Here is a 22,650-nt window from a genome sequence, read left to right on the forward strand (position 1 = left end):
TTGTGCTTCACACGCTACTTCTATTTTATTTGGCAAGTGACTGGGAAGTCCTGGTGTGAATATGAATGTTTCATGTGTCATTTGCAGAAATTACGGCAGGTGAAGGCATGTTAACCAGCGGGAACGGAATATACTGTCATGATTTCCTCTCCCATCAACCCTGTTATCAGTGTCTTAGAATCTCAACTATCCACAGAGTTCCTTCGACAAATGACCGCAAACGGACGTGTTACATTCCCATCCTTGCTTCTGGATTCGTTTCTCAGTCCAGCACAGAAGAAGCGGCAGGGCGAACGCAACAATTTGGGCGTCGAAAATTCTGCAGCATGGAATGGAAAACGTTGTGTTGCCTCCCTTTCAACTTTTTGTTTGAAGACGTATCTGAAGATATCGATTTGCGGGCTTGGGGGCTTTGAGCCATGATCAGTTTTTCGTGCTCCCTGATCTGCCTCTGCAAGTGGTTCTGGATGGCAATCCCCAAAGATTCTGGGTCCAGGGACGCTCCGTAAACCTCCCATGTCATGCCCTGCTCGTCCCAAACCACCTCCCTCACGTGCTTGGATTGCTTCGGAGGGACTTTGGCCTCGGGAGCGAAAGCCTTGGGCCCCTTCTTCTTTTCACCGAAACGAGGCCTAGGACTCGAAGAAGCAGGAGCAGCTGGTACTCCCAGCACGGGACCTTTCTGGATTTTGTCATTCTGGAGTCCTATCGCAGAGCCCAAACTTCTACTCAACTTAGATATTGGGTTCTGACTGAGCGAAGCTCCTGCCTTGGTGTCCTCACGATCCATATCTTGCTTGCTTTCTGCTATAGACGGGACAATCGTTGTTTGGGACCCAATAAGAGACCTTGTCCTATTGATCTTTTGTTCCTCGGATATGAGGTGGACCTTCCCTTCTCTCTTTGGAGTCACAGCAATGGGGAAACTGGGCACAGCTGCCTCAAGGTGATCCAGAGTCTTGATCTGCAGCTGTTTCTCCTGATGGATCCTCTCAGTATCTAGAGCCTTGGCTTGTTCCGTCCTCTCAGTATCTGTAGCCTTGGCTTGTTCCGAGGTTCTGGGACACAACTGGGGAGGGGTTTTTTGGAACGAGGAAGGATCAGAGTTACCGTTGATGGCTGGGGTTGAAGAACATGGAGGTAGTTTGGTTTCAAAGTTTGCAGGGCCTTGGTTAGACATAGGCTGATTGCTAGAACCGACGATGATTTGGTAAACAGGTCTTGTTTTCTGCAAAACCACATTGTCTGACAATTGCTGCGGAGCATCGCAAATTTTAGCCACGTCTGTCATTTGTACCTCTGTCCTCTTGGCCAGAGTTTCTTGAGAATTACCAGGTGCCAGGGAAGACACCTTTTCTACCTTATCCAACACAGCTGCGCAAACTGGATTGCGCATGTTTGATGGGCGATTCTCCTGAAGTCTGACATCAGGACTTCCCAGAGGCCTTTCTGCCGTAGGTGGTACCTGAACATGTCCCTGGTGCGTGATGCCAACCGACGGAGGTGTTTGGACAGTGGCTGCAAAGCCACCAATTATTTCCGACTGCTCTTTCCCTCTGGCTCCCATATAAATGACGTGCAACTCGTCTTGGTCCTGTTTTGCCTTAGCAGACACGTTCTCTCTCAAGAATGCGGTCAAGATGCTTGGGCTGGTGGAAGCTGACGTGCTTTTCACACTAGCCACAGCCTGGACCTCGGCGTCTTGATGCGTCCTGCTTATCGTCTCCGCCTTCACAGATCTGTTCTCAGGCTGTACTGTCATCGTACCTGTGTCTCTGAATTTGGACAGGTTTGCTACCACTTTCGCTGTGGGCTCCTCATTAGCGCTACACGGTGTCTCTGGAGTGCTCCCAAGGTTGCCTTCGGATGCAGTCGTCGGACAGAAGGCTTCGTTCTTTGTACCCACTGATTCTGGAGCTTTCAGACTGACACCCGTCTCATCAGAGGAAACCAAGACTTGACTGTTTTCAGAGACGACAACTTCACACACATCGCCCTTCCCTGCGGGAGCTGCTTGCTGGAGATCAGGATAAGAAGGAGGGGAAGGAAGAGTGGAATAATCCTTGGGTTTGCTCTCCACAACGTCAAGGTCTCCTCCGGGAAGTATGGTTGCTTTATCAATTACGTTCCACGGTTGTCCGCTGCCACTTGGAATATTTTTGTTTGCCTCTTGGGTAACTTCACCACGTGGTGAAACGTGGTCTTCAGGTGCTGGGGTTTGGGCCTTGGCTCTGGAGCCCTCCTGCTTAGCACAGCTTACTGGTTCTGCCATGCTGCCTTCTTTGGCAGAGCTGGAGGACCCAGGAGAAGTAGGGTTTGGATGCTTGGTGTCATACTCACAATGCCGGCCCCTGTTGGGAACGCTGGCTTCTCTGCCGGAGTTCACTTCCAACACGCATCCCCCGGAGGGCTTCTCCTTGGCAGCAAAAGGAAACCCATTACCGTTGCTTTCTCTGATCGCTTGCCTGCATAGGTGTTTAGGAGATTCCTCAGCGGTGACCAGCGAAAGCTTAGTAGATCTCAGTGGATCTTGTACGGTCCCCATGGAAACGTGACACGGTGCAAATTCGAGGCGAATGCGTGCGGCGGCAGTTACAAATTCTTTCTAAGATACGCTCAGCCTGGAAAGATGCATCGATCTGTTGAAAGAAAGGAAAAAAAGACATAGAGCACATTATTTATTTATTCATTCATTCATTCATTCATTCATTCATTCATTTATTTATTAGATTTGTTTGCCGCCCCTCTCCGTAGACTCAGGGCGGCTTACAGCAATGATAAAAACAATATATAATGCAGAATGCAGCTGCGAGAGCAATCATGGGCTTTCCCAAATATGCCCATGTTACACCAACACTCCGCAGTCTGCATTGGTTGCCGATCAGTTTCCGGTTGTAATTCAAAGTGTTGGTTATGACCTATAAAGCCCTTCATGGCACCGGACCAGATTATCTCAGGGACCTCCTTCTGCCGCACGAATACCAGCAACCAGATAGGTCCCACAGAGTGGGTCTTCTCCGGGTCCCGTCCACTAAAGAATGTTGCTTGGCGGGACCCAGGGAAAGAGCCTTCTCTGTGGCGACCCTGGCCCTCTGGAACCAACTCCCCCCAAAGATTAGCATTGCCCCCACCTTCCTTGCCTTTCGTAAGCTGCTTAAAACTCACCTCTGCCGTCAAAATTTTCTCCACCATAAAACAATAAATAGTCATAAACACAACAACAGTGCTTAGAATCAATCATATATTCATTTTTCTTTTCTTATTACTCACTCAATGGAGGCTCTTATTCTCATCTAAAATTTTTTAGTAATTTTATACAACCCTGTCCATTCTTAAAAGTCCAAATAAAGTGTAAAAAGTCTTCCCTGAAAAATATAACAAAGATAAAACAGTAAAATAAAATAGTATTGTTGTACTATTTTGTTATATTTTATTCTTGTAAGCTGCCCTGACTCTGTGAGGAGAAGGGACACACAATGATGAGATTAAAGCTCTGTTTTTATGAATGCTTGTTTCAATCACATCAATGGGGCTGCCATCTTGACCTCAATCTGAGTATTGAATCCTCAATCTGAGTATTGCATTGGCAGTTCTGTGTTAGCAAAAACTTCAGAAGAGAAGGATGTAGGGGTTGTGATTTCTGACAGTCTCCAAATGGGTGAACAGTGTGGTCGGGCGGTAGGGAAAGCAAGTAGGATGCTTGGCTGCATAGCTAGAGGTATAACAAGCAGGAAGAGGGAGATTATGATCCCGCTATATAGAGCGCTGGTGAGACCACATTTGGAATCCTGTGTCCAGTTCTGGAGACCTCACCTACAAAAAGATATTGACAAAATTGAAGGGGTCCAAAGACGGGCTACAAGAATGGTGGAAGGTCTTAAGCATAAAACGTATCAGGAAAGACTTCATGAACTCCATCTGTATAGTCTGGAGGACAGAAGGAAAAGGGGGGACATGATCGAAACATTTAAATATGTCAAAGGGTTAAATAAGGTTCAGGAGGGAAGTGTTTTTAATAGGAAAGTGAACACAAGAACAAGGGGACACAATCTGAAGTTAGTTGGGGGGAAGATCAAAAGCAATGGGAGAAAATATTATTTGACTGAAAGAGTAGTAGATACTTGGAACAAACTTCCAGCAGACGTGGTTGGTAAATCCACAGTAACTGAATTTAAACATGCCTGGGATAAACATATATCCATTGTAAGATAAAATACAGGAAAAAGTATAAGGGCAGACTAGGTGGACCAGGAGGTCTTTTTCTGCTGTCAGTCTTCTATGTTTCTATATTGACTCTGTGCACATGCCTGATAACTAAGGTTTTCCAGCTTCGTTTCATGGAACTTCTATATCTTGCCCACCTTTACAAAGCAGCAATTAGAGGGGGGAAAGGGGGCAATTTTTCATGGACATTTGACATGTTTCAAAAACATTACCTGCAATCTTGGGCAATTTCTGTTTCTTCTAATGACTAGCCCCTTAGGGCTGAAGAAAGGGATTACTGTAATTATTTACTTCCCAAGACTCAGCTGGTCTTAAATATATAAACAGCTGGAGCTCCAGGACCACACATGGTGTTATTAAAACTGGTATGTAGAGCTATGTCATGTTGAAAGAAACAAACAAAAAAATTAAATTCCCTCTAAGACTTCATTTATCAATTTGGTAGCTCTCACAGTAATAAAGCAGAATATTCTATGGGTTTGGGAGCCAGATCGAAAGCAGGTCAATCAATAGTATACCCAATATGCAACGCTTAATTTTCTCATTACATGAAAGCAGCTATCGATTAAAAACAGTTGTCGGTGAAATTGTACACTGGCATTCTAAGAGCAGGAGATATGAAAGGAATGTTTAAAACACCATAGTTTGGCTGAAATAAAGTCAGGGGTTTGCTTTTAAGTTTATTAAGCTTAAAAGCATAATACAAGTAAAATAAAGGTGTATACATTGAATGATAGCAGCTCAAGAAGGTTCTTGCCTAAGTAATGGAAATGTCTGCATTATTTATTCATTCATTCATTCATTCATTCATTCATTCATTCATTTATTAGATTTGTATGCCGCCCCTCTCCGAAGACTCGGGGCGGCTAACAACAGTATAAAAAGACAATGTAAACAAATCTAATACTAAAAACAATCTAAAAAACCCCAATTTAAAGAACCACTCATACATACAAGCATACCATGTATAAATTCTATAAGCCTAGGGGAAGGGAAGGTCTCAATTCCTCCATGCCTGACGACAGAGGTGGGTTTTAAGGAGCTTGCGAAAAGCAAGGAGGGTGGGGGCAACTCTGATATCTGGGGGGAGCTGGTTCCAGAGGGCCGGGGCCGCCACAGAGAAGGCTCTTCTCCTGGGTCCTGCCAAACCACATCGCTTAGTCGATGGGACCCGGAGAAGGCCAACTCTGTGGGACCTAACTGGTCGCTGGGATTCGTGCAGCAGAAGGCGGTCCCGGAGATGTTCTGGTCCGATGCCATGAAGGGCTTTATAGGTCATAACCAACACGTTGAATTGTGACCGGAAATTGATCAGCAACCAATGCAGACTGTGGAGTGTTGGTGTAACATGGGCATACCATTATATACTGCTTAAAAAAGAAATTAAGGGAACATTCAAATAACACATCATAGATGTGAATGAATGAAATATTCTCATCGAATCCTTTGTTCTGTACAAAGTTGAATGTGAACAACAGCAGGTGAAATTGATGGTCAATCAGTGCTGCTTCCTAAGTGGACAGTTTGATTTCACAGAAGTTTGATTTACTTGGAGTTATATTGTGTCGTTTAAGTGTTCCCTTTATTTTTCTGAGCAGTGTATATTTAAATACTACAGACCACTTCTCCTTTCAGTCCTTAGCAATATTGTCTTCACAGACAAAATACACAAGCTGACAGTAATCACTTGCTTTGTACACAATGTTTGCCCATAAATTAACCTTCCAGATGCTGGATGTAATTTATGTCCTAAACCAGAGATCACCATCCTGCTTGGCAAAATGGTGGAGGTGACGGTGGTGGGAATGGTTTTGCACACATTCCGCTTTCAGAAATATGGCTTCACGCATCTTTGCCCATCACTTCCATGGCCTGGTTCCAAATGGGGGTTGCCCCCCTCCCGGCCGGGTAAAAACTCAATACTGGTTGAAACTATTAAAAAAAAGGACGTACAGTGATACCTCATCTTACAAACCCCTCGTCATACGAAGTTTTCGAGATACAAACCTGGGGTTTAAGATTTTTTTGCCTCTTCTTCCAAACTATTTTCGCCTTACCAACACAAGCCGCCACTACTGGGATGCCCCGCCTCTGGACTTCTGTTGCCAGCGAAATGCCCATTTTTGCGCTGCTGGGATTCCCCTGAGGCTCCCCTCCATGGGAAACACCACCTCCGGACTTCCGTGTTTTTGCGATGCTGCAGGGGAATCCCAGCTGCGCAAAAATGGGTGCTTTGCTGGCAACGGAAGTCCGGAGGTGGGGTTTCGAGGACTTCCATGTTTTTGCGATGCTGCAATTTCGCTGAGGCTCCCCTCGCTGGGAAACCCCACCTCTGGACTTTCGTTGCCAGTGAAGTGCCCGTTTTGGCACTGCTGGGATTCCCCTGCTGGGATTTCTCTGCAGCATCACAAAAACATGGAAGTCCGGAGGTGGGGTTTCCCATGGAGGGGAGCCTCAGGGGAATCCCAGCAGCGCAAAAACGGGTGCTTTGGCTGGCAAAAAAGGTGAGTTTTGGGCTTGCACACATTAATCGCTTTTCCATTGATTCCTATGGGAAACATTGTTTCGTCTTACAAACTTTTCACCTTACAAACCTCGTCCCGGAACCAATTAAGTTCGTAAGACCAGGTATCACTGTACTGCCATATAAACAAAGGCATACCTAAAATGGTAGGCAGACAACTTCTATAAATAAGATTTCTTATCAATGCTCATGGAATAGGCCCCCACTTGACAAGATCCTCAGTGTATTCACTCTGAAATAGCAAATGTAATTCAGCTGGAATTTTAAAATCCTGTTTTGATCCAGTTCTGGCACCTGACCAGAAATTAATAATCAAGATAAACAGCATTACCAAAACCCATTAACTCTCATTTTATCAAGCCTTAATAGACAATGCGTACACAGCCTGGACTCCAGGTTTCAAAAAAATGATTGTTCATTGTATTTGTTCATCTTTGGGTTGTGTTCAAAGTACAAGTATTTCTTCTGTGAGACACATCATGTTTCTTGCCAAAATTCAACCCTGTCATCCAACACCACCACCACCAGATTTATTTTTCTTTTTGTGGTAAAAGGAGAAGTGATACAGCTTGCAAGTAAGTAAACAGAGAAATTAAATCAAACCACACCTGTACAAAGCAACTAATAGAATTATAGGCAAAGACTTGTTCTCATATCTACTATAATTCCAGCCATCCCAGGACAGCCTCTATTTGTTGGTCAAACCATGAAATTTATTGTTTGCATAAAAACTCAGCTATGGTTACCCATCAGTTAATCTGCACCATTTTTTAAACTATACAAATTTAGAAGATTAATGAAAAGGCAGCCCTTGTTGGATACAAAATCGCACTGTTCAATTATCCAAAAAAAATGAAAAATATTAAAAATAATTTTGGGCAATTATAACAGGTTACTTATAAAAACCTTCCTTAATTTCAGTTTGATTCCTGGATTCATTTTTAGTAACATTATCATATAGCAATGGCATTTAGAATTATATACCGCTTCATAGTGCTTTTACAGCCCTCTCTAAGCGGTTTACAGGGTCAGCCTCTTGCCCCCAACAATCTGGGTCCTCATTTGATGGAAGGCTGAGTCAACCTTGAGCCGGTGGTGAGATTTGAACTGCTGAACTACAGCTAGGAGTTAGCTGAAGTAGCCTGCAGTGCTGCACTCTAACCACTGCACCACCCTGGCTCTTAGTTTTCTTGTGAACTGTTTTTGAAGGAGATTGTATTTTGTGGTTGTTTGAAATTGAAGGACAGGGGAAAAATCCATATCAGTTTCACCATCCATAACATTTAACAGTTGGAGAAATGTCTATATTCCATGTTAAGTCTCAAACCCCTAATTATTTGTTCCAACTTAGCTGTGTATTAGATACTCATAGCTGTATCGTGCGGTCTTGAGTAAATATCTTTATAATAAATCTTATGCTTACAGCTGGCAAAAGTGATCCACAATTAATTCACTTTTTGACATTGATTTAAGAGGCTTGGTTGTTTACTACAAGTTCTGAATGCACGAGCCTTATTCATATTTAATATAAAGTGTAGTTTATTTGTTTTGGACTTAATATTCAGTATCACAGGGGTGGCAAAATGGCTCAATAGTTAAAATGTTGTGCCTCAACTCCTGCGAGCCTAGCAGTTCGAAAGCAACTAAAAGTTGAGTAGATAAATACGTAGAACAGTGGTACCTCTACCTAAGAACGCCTCTACTTACGAACTTTTCTAGATAAGAACAGGGTGTTCAAGATTTTTTTGCCTCTTCTCAAGAACCATTTTTCACTTACAAACCCGACCCTCCGAAACTGTAACCGGGAAAGGCAGGGAGAAGCCTCCGTGGGGCCTCTCTAGGAATCTCCCAGGAGGAAACAGGGCTGGAAAAGGCAGGGAGAAGCCTCCGTGGGGCCTCTCTAGGAGTCTCCCGGGAGGAAACAGGGGCCGAAAAGGCAGGGAGAAGCCTCCGTGGGGCCTCTCTAGGAATCTCCCAGGAGGAAACAGGGCTGGAAAAGGCAGGGAGAAGCCTCGATGGGGTCTCTCTAGGAATCTCCCGGGAGGAAACAAGGCCGGAAAAGGCAGGGAGAAGCCTCGATGGGGTCTCTCTAGGAATCTCCCGGGAGGAAACAGGGCCGGAAAAGGCAGGGAGAAGCCTCGATGGGGTCTCTCTAGGAATCTCCCGGGAGGAAACAAGGCCGGAAAAGGCAGGGAGAAGCCTCGATGGGGCCTCTCTAGGAATCTCCCGGGAGGAAACAGGGCCGGAAAAGGGAGGGAGAAGCCTCCGTGGGGCCTCTCTAGGAATCTCCCGGGAGGAAACAGGGCCGGAAAAGGGAGGGAGAAGCCTCCGTGGGGCCTCTCTAGGAATCTCCCGGGAGGAAATTAGGGGCACCCCATGGGGCAGACCTTAAGTTTGATACCCCTGTTTTAGAGCAACCCTGCCCTTGCATGGACAGGTTCTGCAAACGAGTCCAATGAAATTGCAGAGTGTTTCACATGCCCCATTTCAAATCCAGCTTGCAGCTCTTAATAAGCAGCATGAGGTGCTGTTTGCATGTCTGAATGTTTCACAACAGAGGAAGCAAAATGAGTATGGGGCAAAGGGGAGGAAGGAAACAGCTTCTGGGTTTTCCCCTCTTTTATTTTCCCCATAAAAAGAAATGTTATTTATTTATTTATTAGATTTGTATGCCGCCCCTCTCCGTAGAGTCGGGGCGGCTCACAGCAACAATAAAACAATGTACAACAAACCTAATAATTAAAAAAAACACTATAAAACCCCCATTATTAAAAGCAAACATACACACAACCATACCATGCATAAACTGTATAGGCCCAGGGGAGATGTCTCAATTCCCCCAAGCTTGACGGCAGAGGTGGGTTTTAAGGAGTTTTACGAAAGGCGAGGAGGGTGGGGGCAGTTCTAATCTCTAATCCTTTTACTGCAACAACAGTAAAAATAAAAACTGCTTCGTAACAGCTGCTGTGAATATGAAAGCACATTTCTAATCGTTATTAGCTTGTATCATCATCACTGAATGATTATCTCCAAATTGTGGCAGGAGCACCAACCATCCAGCTTGTTTGAGACTGAGTGGCTGAGAAATTAATAAGAGGTGTTTTACGCATCGTCCTCCATTTTCGTGTACGTTAGTTTTCTTCAGCATCCATAGTGAAGAATAGCGTGTTTAACACTTTAATTCAGGGGTGTCAATCTCGATTTCATTGAGGGCCGCATCAGGGATGTCTTTGACCTCGGAGGGGGGCTAGGGGTGGGCATGGGTGTGGCCAGCTCAATGTCATTTTTCTAGATAAGAACCAGTTGTTCAACGGTTTTTTTGCCTCTTCTCAAGAACCATTTTCCACTTACAAACCCGAGCCTCCAAAAGTGTAACCGGAAAAGGCATGGAGAAGCCTCCGTGGGGCCTCTCTAGGAATTTCCTGGGAGGAAACAGGGCTGGAAAAGGTGGGGAGAAGCCTCTGTGGGGCCTCTCTAGGAATCTCCTGGGAGGAAATAGGGCCAGAAAAGGTGGGGAGAAGCCTCCGTGGGGCCTCTCTAGGAATCTCCTGGGAGGAAACAGGGCTGGAAAAGGCGGGGAGAAGCCTCTGTGGGGCCTCTCTAGGAATCTCCTGGGAGGAAACAGGGCTGGAAAAGGCAGGGAAAAGCCTCCGTGGGGCCTGTAGGAATCTCTTGGGAGGAAAAGGCAGGGAGAAGCCTCTGTGGGGCCTCTCTAGGAATCTCCTGGGAGGAAACAGGGCCTCCACCCTCCCTCTGGTTTCCCCAATCACACACATTATTTGCTTTTACATTGATTCCTATGGGGGAAATGGCTTCTTCTTACAAACTTTTCTACTTAAGAACCTGGTCACGGAACAAATTAAATTCGTAAGTAGAGAGACCACTGTAATTCTTGGTTCTATTAAGTCGATGCCATCTGTATTCAAAGCAAAGTCATGTTAAAGGTCTCATCTGTTGTCTCCTTATCCTTCCCTACATCACATTTTCTGCTGCCCTATTTAAAGTAAGACCTGCACTTATAGAAGTCAGCAATCTCGTGTGTGGCTCCAGAGATCTCCCACTGTTATCATTAAATAGTAATTTTCAACAAGACGGAAGGTGAGAATATTTTAGAGAATAAATACTTTAATTATAGAGTCAAGTGAAATTAAATCAGATTTTGTTTTTTGTCCTGGTCTCACCCAATACTAGGGGTTTTGCAGCTGCTGACATCTGATTTTTTTTTTAAAAAGGATGCTTCGGAGGAAGTTTTGGTGCCCTTAGCACACCTGTGGGTCTCCTCTTAAAGAAGGTGTGCTTTGGGGCAGAATGTGTGTGTGTGTGTTGCACAGCAAAGGTGAAGTCCCAGATAAATATATATATTTTTGGTTACATGGTAGATATACAGCCTTGTTTTTACCTGTTGGTGCCTCTGAAATTAAAAATATTAGGGATTGTGTGTCGACAAGTAAATAAGCCTATATAAGTATATGGAGTTTCACAGATAAGCTCTATAATAAGGTATGTATAATTGATACAATTAGCCAGCGTTTAATACAAGGGGAAACCCCCAATTACTCAAGGTGTAAATAGCATCCTAGCGCCTCAGGTACAGCTCCTGGGGCCACTCCAAAGATTGCTCCCAACTTATCATTTTTAAGTCCTGAGAGATGTGCATAGCAATTAAGTAAATGAGAACTAATTGCATTTAATTAAATTATACTTAATTAAAGAGAGCTGAACTGTGAATTCAATCCAATTAGGCTTTTGTCTTGGCCTTGTCCATTTCTTAGTTCTGGTCAACTAGTTTCTGGAGTCTGTTTTTTACCTTTGCTAAGAAAAACACCAATATATTCTCCGCCTGAAAAGAAAGCCGTTCAGCTATGATTGAATGGGACAACTTCTTCCAGCGGAACCTCAACCCACTTTATTACCCTTGCTAATAAAACGAAATGGGAGAGAGGGAGATATAACCAAAATGATTAGGGGGGTTTCTGGTTTTTTAAAAATAAAAAATAAAATAATACAATATGATAACACACAAATAGCACCTTCTTTAAAAACTATTAATTTAGAAACCAGGTTTACTGCAGTCCCTGATTTTATCCTCAGACAAATGACTAATTGTTGATGCTTGAAGTTGATTCTTCTCTGGATAACTTTGCAGAAAAGAAATCAAATACTGTACAGATGTACTGGAGAAGCCAAATGTGTTTTGATTTTTGAGATCTGTAATAGGCAGAAACAATATAAATTGAATAATATCAAGGTAGCGTGCTTAATTCTTCTCATCTTAATTTAAAAGGATAGGTTATAATCCAGGTTAATATAAATACGAGAGATTTGGAGAGATCAACAACATATTTAGCTTCAGGTATACTACACGTTTAACAGCACTGCAAAATTGAGCATTAACCACCTGTTGCCAAAGGCAGAGTGAGATGTCAGTGACATCTGCTTTATAATTCCTTTAAAAACTTGGTTTGTTCAACCAGCCTAGAAGTATTGCATGGAAAAAACATAGTGTCCTCCAAAGACCCAAACTGCAATATTTCCATTCCATCTTATTATTATACTTCTTAATGCTTCCTATCTTAGATTGAGGCAGTGCTCCACTAATTAACTTTCTACTCCCAAATCACCCAACCTTGTCAACCTTGTAGTAATTAAAATATGGAATTCTGTCGGCGACTACTTCAGCTTCAACCACAACAACACAAGAGCACACAACAGATTTAAACTTAATATTAACCACTCCAAACTTGACTGTAAAAAATATGACTTCAGTAACAGAGTTGTTGAAGCGTGGAACTCATTACCGGACTCCATAGTGTCATCCCCAAACCCCCAACACTTTACCCTTAGATTATCCACGGTTGACCTATCCAGATTCCTAAGAGGTCAGTAAGGGGCGAGTACAAGTGCACTAGAGTGCCTTCCGTCCCCTGTCCTATTACTCTCCTATATATCCTATATCTCTTCTTCTATTCTTTCATGATATACTCTATTCCTATATATATATGTGTATATATATATATATATATATGTATGTATGTATGTATGTATGTATGTGTATGTGTATATGTATGTATGTATGTATGTATGTATGTATGTATATATATATATATATATATTCTGTTACTATATTCTATATATTCTATATATTCTATTCCTATATATTCTATTACTATACCTTCTTTTCTATTATTTCTTAGATATATTTTACTATGAGTATCTCCTCTATAACCTTTATCATGTATTTTACTATGTGTATATAGATATATACTCACTAAAACCCTCATTGTGTATTGGACAAAATAAATAAATAAAATAAATAAAATAAAATATATGCCCTTGAGAAGTGGAGCACCTTGGCCAAAGTATTCTAGATCACAGATTTATTTATTTATTTATTTATTGGATTTGCATGCCGCCCCTTTCTGTAGACTCGGGGCGGCTAACAACAGTAATAAAAAACATCATATAAATCCAATACTAAAACAACTAAAAAACCCTTATTATAAAGCTAAACATCCATACAAACAAACATACCATGCATAAATTGTAAAGGCCTAGGGGGAAAGAATGTCTCAATTCCGACATGCCTGACGGCAGAGGTGGGTTTTAAAGAGCTTACGAAAGGCGAGGAGGGTGGGGGCAATTCTGATCTCTGGGGGGAGTTGATTCCAGAGGGCAGGGGCCGCCACAGAGAAGGCTACTGTAAATACTACTGTACCTAGATGGAAAAATAAATTGGAACTATATTGAAGTGTATTTCTCAGCTGGAAAGCTACTTTTTAAAGGAACATGTTTGACATACAATAATACCTGGCTGACTTTGTTTCAGCTGAGAAACAGTAGAGCCATGGTGGTGCAGTGGTTAGAATCCGGTACTGCAGGCTGACTCTACTCACTGCCATTAGTTCGATCCTGACTGGCAGAAGGTTGGCTCAGCCTTCCATCCTTCTGAGGTCAGTGAAATGAGGAACCAGATTGTCGGGGGCAATAGGCTGATTTTGTAAATTGCTTACGAAATGCTGTTCTCAACCTTTCTAAACCCACAACCCCTTAATACGGTTCCTCATGTTGTGGTGACCCCCAACCATAATTCCAGCGCCAATTTTCCCAACAGAGCTTTAAGCTGATTGGCAGGAAGGTCAGAGGGAGAGCCCCTACTGTAAATGCCTGATATTTTAGAAACTTATTTGTTGCTGAATATTACGTATAAGAAAATGGATTTTTTAAGAGACAAGGGTTTTTAGTTATTAGGAAAATAAATAAAGATAAGTAGGAAGCACCACTGCGGCTTGGATTTAAGAAGCTAGAGATATATTACTTAATAGGCGAAGGGAACATTAGCAGTAAAGTCAATGGGAAGATAATTTGATTATCTGGATGACGAAATTAGAAAAGGAGGTAAAATAAGTTAAGCAATATATACCAAAGATCAAATTATGGATATGTGAGTTTGTTTATGAAACTGTATTTGAAAGGAAGATATATGTTTGAGCTGTATTGAAGGTATATGATGTTATAAGCATGTTTTTATTGTGGAGAAAAAAATAATAAAAATGCAAAAAAAAAAAGAAACTGCGGTGTGCATGTGTGTGAACACATCCACACACCCACACATATTTTTTGCTTACCTTCCCAAAGCTACTAACGTTAATGTAAGGATTTTTACACATCTAATAAGTAACTAAATATCCACAGTTACAATACCAGTCTTCACACATCTTTGTTTCAGCAAAATACCAGCAGAGTTCAAAGTCCACAAAAATAGATTGGGAATATATCAATCTATTCACACTTACTATGATTTCACCTGACTGCCCATTGTTTAATCGGCTGATAAACTACTCGAAACAGACTTCTCCCTAACTTTAGTGCCCTTCGTAGCACCAATTTCTAGGCAGTGGGGGTTAATACACACATTTTCATTTATTGCACAGTATAACAACTGGAGGGCAGATTGGTGCTTAAGGTACTGATCAAAAACTGGGAGGCCATGGATTCTAATCCTTCCCTAGGGATGAAAAACAGTTGGAAACCTGGCGTCGGTGTGAGAAAAATAGGAACATTTGATATGCTATTTTGAATTGCAAATAATAATAATAACAACAATGGCAAGATTTAAATATAATGACACTTTTAAACATGCAATGTTTGACGTCTTTTTACGCACAATGGTGCCTCTGCCTAAGAACGCCTCTACTTACGAACTTTTCTAGATAAGAACTGGGTGTTCAAGATTTTTTTGCCTCTTCTCAAGAACCATTTTCCACTTACAAACTCAAGCTGGAAAAGGTGGGGAAAAGCCTCTGCGGGGCCTCTCTAGGAATCTCCTGGGAGGAAACAGGGCTAGAAAAGGTGGGGAGAAGCCTCTGTGGGGCCTCTCTAGGAATGAGACAGGGCTGGAAAAGGCGGGGAGAAGCCTTCGTGGGGCCTCTCGAGGAATCTCCTGGGAGGAAACAGGAAGGACGTTGTAGCAGATGATTTTATGGGCTGTGCTTAGGTCGTGTTTAAAGAGATATAGTTCTAAGCTTCCAAAGCCTAGGATTGTAAGTCTAGTTAGATGCAGGAATCGAAAGCCTAGATACTTGAGTTCTGTCTATCTTCCAAGGTGTCTGCCCAATTGATTTTAACTGACAGGTTTGACATGCTTTGCATCCTTTTGGTTAAAGAATGGCATCCATAAGGAGCCAGGAAATGGGTCTTCTTGGTTACAGTGCCTGCCCTCAAGTGGGCCTTCTCCAGGTCCCGTCAACTAAACAATGTCATTTGGCGGGACCCAGGGGAAGAGCCTTCTCTGTGGCAGCCCCGGCCCTCTGGAACCAACTCCCCCCAGAGATTAGAATAGCCCCCACCCTTCTTGCCTTTCGTAAGCTTCTTAAAATCCACCTCTGTCGTCAGGCATGGGGGAACTGAGATATTCTTTCCCCCTAGGCTTCTACAATTTATGTATGGTACGTTTGTATGTATGATTGGTTTTAAAATAAGGGTTTTTAGCTACTTTAGTATTGGATTGTCGCATGTTGTTTTTACCACTGTTGTTAGCCGCCCCGAGTCTACGGAGAGGGGCGGCATACAAATCCAATAAAATGAAATGAAATGAAAATTGGCATCCTGAATACCCCTCAAACCTTCTTTGGATGATTGACACCCCCTTTCATTAGACGTTGGTTGATGGTGGGGTGTTTTGGGATTGCTAGACTCAATATTTTTTTGGCTCTTTTTTTGTTTTTCTGAATCTGATTTATTCTTCCTTTGCCTCTAAGTATTGCTTTGATTCATTGTGAGCTGTTCGGAGTCATTTGGGTATGGAAATTGAGTAATAAAGAAACAAACTGCTAAGGTTGTGTTTTAAAAAAGACTTTGGGATATTTTCACCATTGTGGTTGTGGTCTGTTTTTATACTGGCCCTCTGCATTGTGGCTTTGAAGTACAAAAAAGCGAAGCATTGATTAGCACACTGTCACTAATTTAGAAAGAAGTGCAAAATACGGCATTTGCACACAGGAGAATTTAAGTTCAGCCCCTCTCCAGGATTTTCAGATTGGGAGTGCCTGGAGTCTTATCTTATGGGATAGATAAACATCCAGGCCTTATTATCATCAGGCAGTTACACACATAACCTATTTAGGTAAACTGCTGTTATAAAATGTTGCTTATTAACTTATCCATGGCCAACTTCAGCAGAAGACTCAAAATCTCCATCTATGGTACCAACATATATACAGGTACCAACATATACAGTCCTCAACTTACAACAGCTGGCTTAGTGACTGTTCAAAGTTGCAAAGTGACTTAATATGACCGTTTTTCCCAGCTATGACCTTTGCAGCTTTCCCAGGATCATGTGATTAAAATTCAGGTACAGCGGTACCTCTACTGAAGAACTTAATTCATTCCGTGACCAGGTTCTTAAGTAGAAACGTTCTTAAGTAGAAGCAATTTTTCCCATAGGAATCAATGTAAAAGCAAATAATGCGTGCAAACCCATTGGGAAAGAAATTAAAGTTTGGAATTTGGGTGGGAGGAGGAGGAGGAGGAGGAAGAAGAGGAGGAGGACAGTCGCTGCCGAAGGAAGAAGTCACAACCTCTGGAGGCCAGCTGTTCCACTGATTAATTTTTCTGACTGTCAGGAAATTCCTCCTTAGTTCTAAGTTACGTCACTCCTTGTTTAGTTTCCACCCATTGCTTCTTGTTCTACCCTCAGGTGCTTTGGAGAATAGGTTGACTCCTTCTTCTTTGTGGCAACCCCTGAGATATTGGAACACTGCTCTCATGTCTCCCCTGGTTCTTCTTTTCATCAAACTAGCCATGCCCAGTTCTCGCAACTGCTCTTCATATGTTTAAGCCTCCAGTCTTCTAATCATCTTGGTTGCTCTTCTCTGCACTCTTTCTAGAGTCTCAACCTCCTTTTTGCATCATGGTGACCAAAACTGAATGCAGTGTTCCATTTGTGGCCTTACCAAGGCATTAAGTGTTGGTTATGACCTACAAAGCCCTTCATGGCACCGGACCAGATTATCTCAGGGACCGCCTTCTGCTGCACGAATCCCAGCGACCAGTTAGGTCCCACAGAGTGGGTCTTCTCCGGGTCCCGTCAACTAAACAATGTCGCTTGGCGGGACCCAGGGGAAGAGCCTTCTCTGTGGCGGCCCCGGGCCTCTGGGACCAACTCCCCCCAGAGATTAGAATTGCCCCCACCCTCCTTGCCTTTCGTAAGCTGCTTAAAACCCACCTCTGCCGCCAGGCATGGGGGAACTGAGATACCCTTTCCCCCTAGGCCTTTACAATTTTATGCATGGTATGTCTGTATGTATGATTGTATGCCGCCCCGAGTCTTCGGAGAGGGGCGGCATACAAATCCAAATAATAAATAAATAATAAATGATTGGTTTTTTTATTATAATGGGTTTTAAATTGTTTTTAGTATTGGATTATTGTTATACGCTGTCTTATTATTGCTGTTAGCTGCCCTGAGTCTCCGGAGAGGGGCGGCATACAAATCTAATAAATAAATAAAATAAAATAAAAATAAAAAAGATATATGAGTCAACACGGACAATATCACTAATGTAAAATAATGCACTTGGGGAAAAGGAATCCTCAATCTGAGTATTGCATTGGCAGTTCTGTGTTAGCAAAAACGTCAGAAGAGAAGGATTTAGGGGCAGTGATTTCTGACAGTCTCCAAATGGGTGAACAGTGTGGTCGGGCGGTAGGGAAAGCAAGTAGGATGCTTGGCTGCATAGCTAGAGGTATAACAAGCAGGAAGAGGGAGATTGTGATCCCCTTATATAGAGCGCTGGTGAGACCACATTTGGAATACTGTGTTCAGTTCTGGAGACCTCACCTACAAAAAGATATTGACAAAATTGAATGGGTCCAAAGACAGGCTACAAGAATGGTGGAAGGTCTTAAGCATAAAACGCCTCAGGAAAGACTTCATCTGTATAGTCTGGAGGACAGAAGGAAAAGGGGGGGACATGATTGAAACATTTAAATATGTTAAAGGGTTAAATAAGGTCCAGGAGGGAAGTGTTTTTAATAGGAAAGTGAACACAAGAACAAGGGGACACAATCTGAGGTGAGTTGGGGGAAAGATCAGAAGCAACGTTAGAAAATATTATTTCACTGAAAGAGTAGTAGATCCTTGGAACAAACTTCCAGCAGACGTGATTGATAAATCCACAGGAACTGAATTTAAACCTGCCTGGGATAAACATATATCCATCCTAAGATAAAATACAGGAAATAGTATAAGGGCAGACTAGATGGACCATGAGGTCTTTTTCTGCCGTCAGTCTTCTATGTTTCTAATACATAGGATAGTAATTTTTGTTATTAAAAATGCAAATATTTCTTGCTCGCCCTTTTCCTGTGTGTTCCCCAGCTACTCAACCAGGGACCTGAAACATCAACGTGAGAGTTAACGAAGAAAGCCACAAGCCTGTGTTTTGTTTTTCTGTGGCCGTTGCTTATGTTCCCATCACCTGTGCTGGGGCAGCCTTTGGAAGCTGTGACAGTTGTGTTGCCATGGTGATGACTCTTCTCTACCGGATGGCAAAAATAAAACGAGAAGGGGGGGGCCAACGAACCCCCCCCCCACACCCGAAAGCTAATCACACTGCAGCAAAAATCTACATCATTTACACCTAATTCCATTCATGTCAAAGGGTTGTTTTTAATAAGGGAAAATTCCCTAGTTGATTGTGAAGCAGATGTTTTCCATTGGTCAAAAGCTCCAACCGGATCTGCTATTATTCTTTCAGAAAATATTGGCAATTGGTGCCTTTGGATTTTTTCTTGTTCTTTTAACTTCCCTCCCCTATTAAAGAAATATATCATATATATTCTCTCCCTATCTCTTATATCGTATATATTCTCTCCCTCCCATCTACTTCTCTTCTTTTTTACTTTCTATCTTTATATATATTACTTAATGGCTATTCTCTTCCATATGTATTGTATATTGGACAAAGAATAAAATAAAAACTCAAGGTTTCACTGTTTTCTCAGAGTACCTTTACACCGCGATCGTGCGCGGATTGCTGTTATATATAGACAAACCACTCCTTAGAAACAGGAAGAGGGAAGTCGATATGTTTAAACCCTATTTTATAAAACAGGGAGGGAGATGTGGCAGAGATAAAAGGGGGAAATTAAATGCACCGTTCTCCCAAACTGAGTGACCGAGGAGTGTTGGTCTGGAGTTTGGACGCCTGGGGAAGCTGGGGACCGTTTCAGCGAAGGACCTACGTGGAAAGGCTGCATTCTCACAACGAAGCCTGAGTCATTCCTCTCACAACAGCATCACTGGGGAGTAACCACATCTGTTCTTGTGCGAATTGCATTTATGAATGGGCAAAAATCGACGCCCAGGCCACAAGCCTCAATTTCCTTCCTTTCAGAACAGCACCTGCCTCCTTTCTCTCCTGCTGTTTTAGGCTAGCCATGCACGTTCAGGCTGCTGTCTTGAAGACACCCTCCATGGGTTAGGCGGCTGGGATGATGGGCGATGTGTTGCTCAACTTGCACGAGGGGCAAAATACAAAATACCAGAGGTTTTACACTTTCGGGATAATTCATCTGGCCTTCTCCGGGTCCCGTCGACTAAACAATGTCGTCTGGCGGGACCCAGGGGAAGAGCCTTCTCTGTGGCGGCTCCGACCCTCTGGAACCAGCTCCCCCCTGAGATTAAGATTGCCCCCACCCTCCTTGCCTTTCACAAACTCCTTAAAACCCACCTCTGCCGTCAGGCATGGGGAAACTGAGACATCTCCCCCTTGCCCATGTTGTTTTGGAGTTAGATTGATTGTGTGCTTGTTTTTTTAATATTCTGGGGTTGTTTCTTATGAATTTTTTAGCTTAAAATTGTAATTGGATTGGTGGGTGTTGGATTTGCTATTATGTATTGTTTTTACCATTGTTGTGAGCCGCCCCGAGTTTGCGGAGAGGGGCGGCATATAAATCCAATAAATCTAAATCTAATCTAATCATTGCAAGTAAATAAAAAAAGTTTGTCCATGTGCCAGGCCCCCCAGCTTCAGTTCCATTCCTTCTTTTCTTGCCCCCCACCCCCCAAGAAATCTTAGCATCCTTAGTGTCCTTCAATTGAGTCCCATGGGATTGGGAAGCATGTAAGACCAATAAATTAAATTCCGTCTCTGGAGAAGTGTGTGTTTGTGTATGGGGAGGGGAGGGGGAATAATTCCAAAAGGCATCACATATTGGGGGGAGGAGAGGTAGGGATACGGGTTGGAAGCCAATTTTTAACCAGGACAACAGGACAACGTGGTATTTGGGATTGGATCCCTGTATAAAGTAAGAGAGGAAAGATAAAGGAAACCCTATTCAAACACACACGCACACACACACACACATATATATATTTATCGAATTTAATTTTCAAATTCAGCAAAATTCAAATTCAAATTAAGCAAAAACATGTGACACACACACACACACACATATATATGTATGTATCAAATGTTTTTAGCTGAAATTTTAAAATTATATATACACACACACACACACACATATATATACACACATACATACATATATATATATACATGCATATACATACATGCATATACACACACACATATATATGGGATGGTGGAGAAAGTAAATATATGTGTGTGTGTGTGTGTATTTTTATATACATACAAGCATATATATACACACACACATATATATGGGATGGTGGAGAAAGTAAATATATGTGTATGTGTGTGTGTGTTATATATACACACACACTTATGACATACAAACATATTTTTGCTGATAATGAAAAGGAAACTAGTATAGATTTATTTCAAGCTATTTTGCTCTCATCGGCTAGCCATACCCTTATTGGGATTTAAACCTTTTTATTATCAGCAAAAATATGTTGCAGCTATAGAATATAGTTTATTGGCTATAAAAATTTAACTGCCTTGGAAATGGCCCTTGGAGGGTCGAAGAGGCGTGTGTGTGTGTGTATGTATGTGTGTGTTTAGATCTATTTCAAGGTTGTTTCCTCTCATCAGCTAGCCATGTTACACAAACACACATACACAGACACTTACTTTCTCCACCATCCCACATGCCATGGAAACACCAGGCTTAAAACAAGGTGTGAAACCTGTAGAGCAGTGTTTCCCAACCTTGGCCAACTTGAAGGTATTCGGACTTCAACTCCCAGAATTCCCCAGCCAGCATTCGCTATGGAGACAAGGCATTCGCTGGCTGGGGAATTCTGGGAGTTGAAGTCCAAATACCTTCAAGTGGCCAAGGTTGGGAAGCACTGCTGGAGAGAACCCAACCCAGAATTTCTTTGCAAAATGCACCCTGGGAGGAAATGTGTTTCCTTTGATCTGAGCCCGCCAAGGATTTATTTACTCATTGAAGGGTCGTTGTAACCACTGAGCAGAATAAAAACGGCCAAAACCAAACAAATTTCGCTCGCCTCTCCGACCTGTAGCTTTTCTCCTCCCGCCGCCCCTAAAGTACCTCAGAGGCATGGCGGCCCCAAGGGCTTCTCTCTCACGCGCGGGGAAGGGGACCGCCGAGATCAGCTAGCCCAGTGTTCCCCAACCTTGGCCACTTGAAGATATCTGGACTTCAACTCCCAGAATTCCCCAGCCAGCATTCGCTATGGAGACAGGGCATTCGCTGGCTGGGGAATTCTGGGAGTTGAAGTCCAAATATCTTCAAGTGGCCAAGGTTGGGAAACGCTGACTAGCCCACCCCACCCAGCCCGGGATAGACTCCACGGGGGAAAATAAAACACCTTTCTGGGAAATTCCCCGGAGTAAAAAAGCCAGGAATTCCCCAGAAGGGAGAGCGAGGGTGGAAAAAACCGTCGCCTCAGCCACCCACCCACCCACCCCATCCTATGGCGGGAAACCGGCTTCTCCCTTTGAGAGGAGGGCGAGCTGCCCAAATCTCCGCCGGCGGAACAAGCAGCCTCGCTCCGCTTTTGCAAGCCGCGTTCTTCCTCACCTTTTATAGCGGGCGGGAAAGAACCGGCTGCAGCCTCTTTTTTCCTCAGCCGCCGCCGCAGCAGCGCAGACGTCCAGGCGGGTTGACCTTGCGGAGAAAGCGAAGGATCCGCTCAGACGAGCTCCTTGCCCCGCAGCCACCCGGGCGACGCTCGGGAGTGCAGGGGCTTCCAAAGGCGGGAAAGGGCTCGTCGGAACCCGCGCTGGGTCTCCTCGTCGCGTCGGGCAGAGGGAGGCGGCGCTTCCCTGCCACCGGCTTGCTGCTCCGCGCCCGCCCGGCCTTCCTTTGGAGGGAGCGGCGCCTCAGAGGCCACGCCGTGTTTGTGAGGAGGTCGGGGAGGCACCGAAGGAGGCGGCGGAGCGGCCCCTCAGCCGCCGCGCCAGAGAGGTGGAGCTGACGTCGGGCCCCGCCAAGCCTTCCCTCCT

General features: G+C 43.4%; 1 protein-coding gene across 1 annotated transcript; it reads right to left on the reverse strand.

Annotated features, from left to right (window-relative positions):
• Positions 1 to 22,417, reverse strand: LOC139155726 (G protein-regulated inducer of neurite outgrowth 3-like). Its single transcript, XM_070730993.1, has 2 exons — positions 22,226 to 22,417; positions 1 to 2,639 (listed from the first exon to the last, which is right to left on the reverse strand). The coding sequence occupies exon 2, from the start codon at positions 2,543 to 2,545 to the stop codon at positions 263 to 265; it is 2,283 nt and encodes a 760-aa protein (XP_070587094.1). The 5' UTR covers positions 2,546 to 2,639; positions 22,226 to 22,417; the 3' UTR covers positions 1 to 262.
• Between the last annotated feature and the right edge of the window lie 233 nt (positions 22,418 to 22,650).

This window comes from Erythrolamprus reginae, unplaced genomic scaffold (assembly GCF_031021105.1).
Source record: "Erythrolamprus reginae isolate rEryReg1 unplaced genomic scaffold, rEryReg1.hap1 H_5, whole genome shotgun sequence".
Classification (NCBI taxonomy): Eukaryota; Metazoa; Chordata; class Lepidosauria; order Squamata; family Dipsadidae; genus Erythrolamprus; species Erythrolamprus reginae.

Coding starts and splice junctions, on each gene's coding strand:
- LOC139155726 (XM_070730993.1), bottom strand. CDS start 2,545: ATGGGGACCGTACAAGATCCACTGAGATCTACTAAGCTTTCGCTGGTC.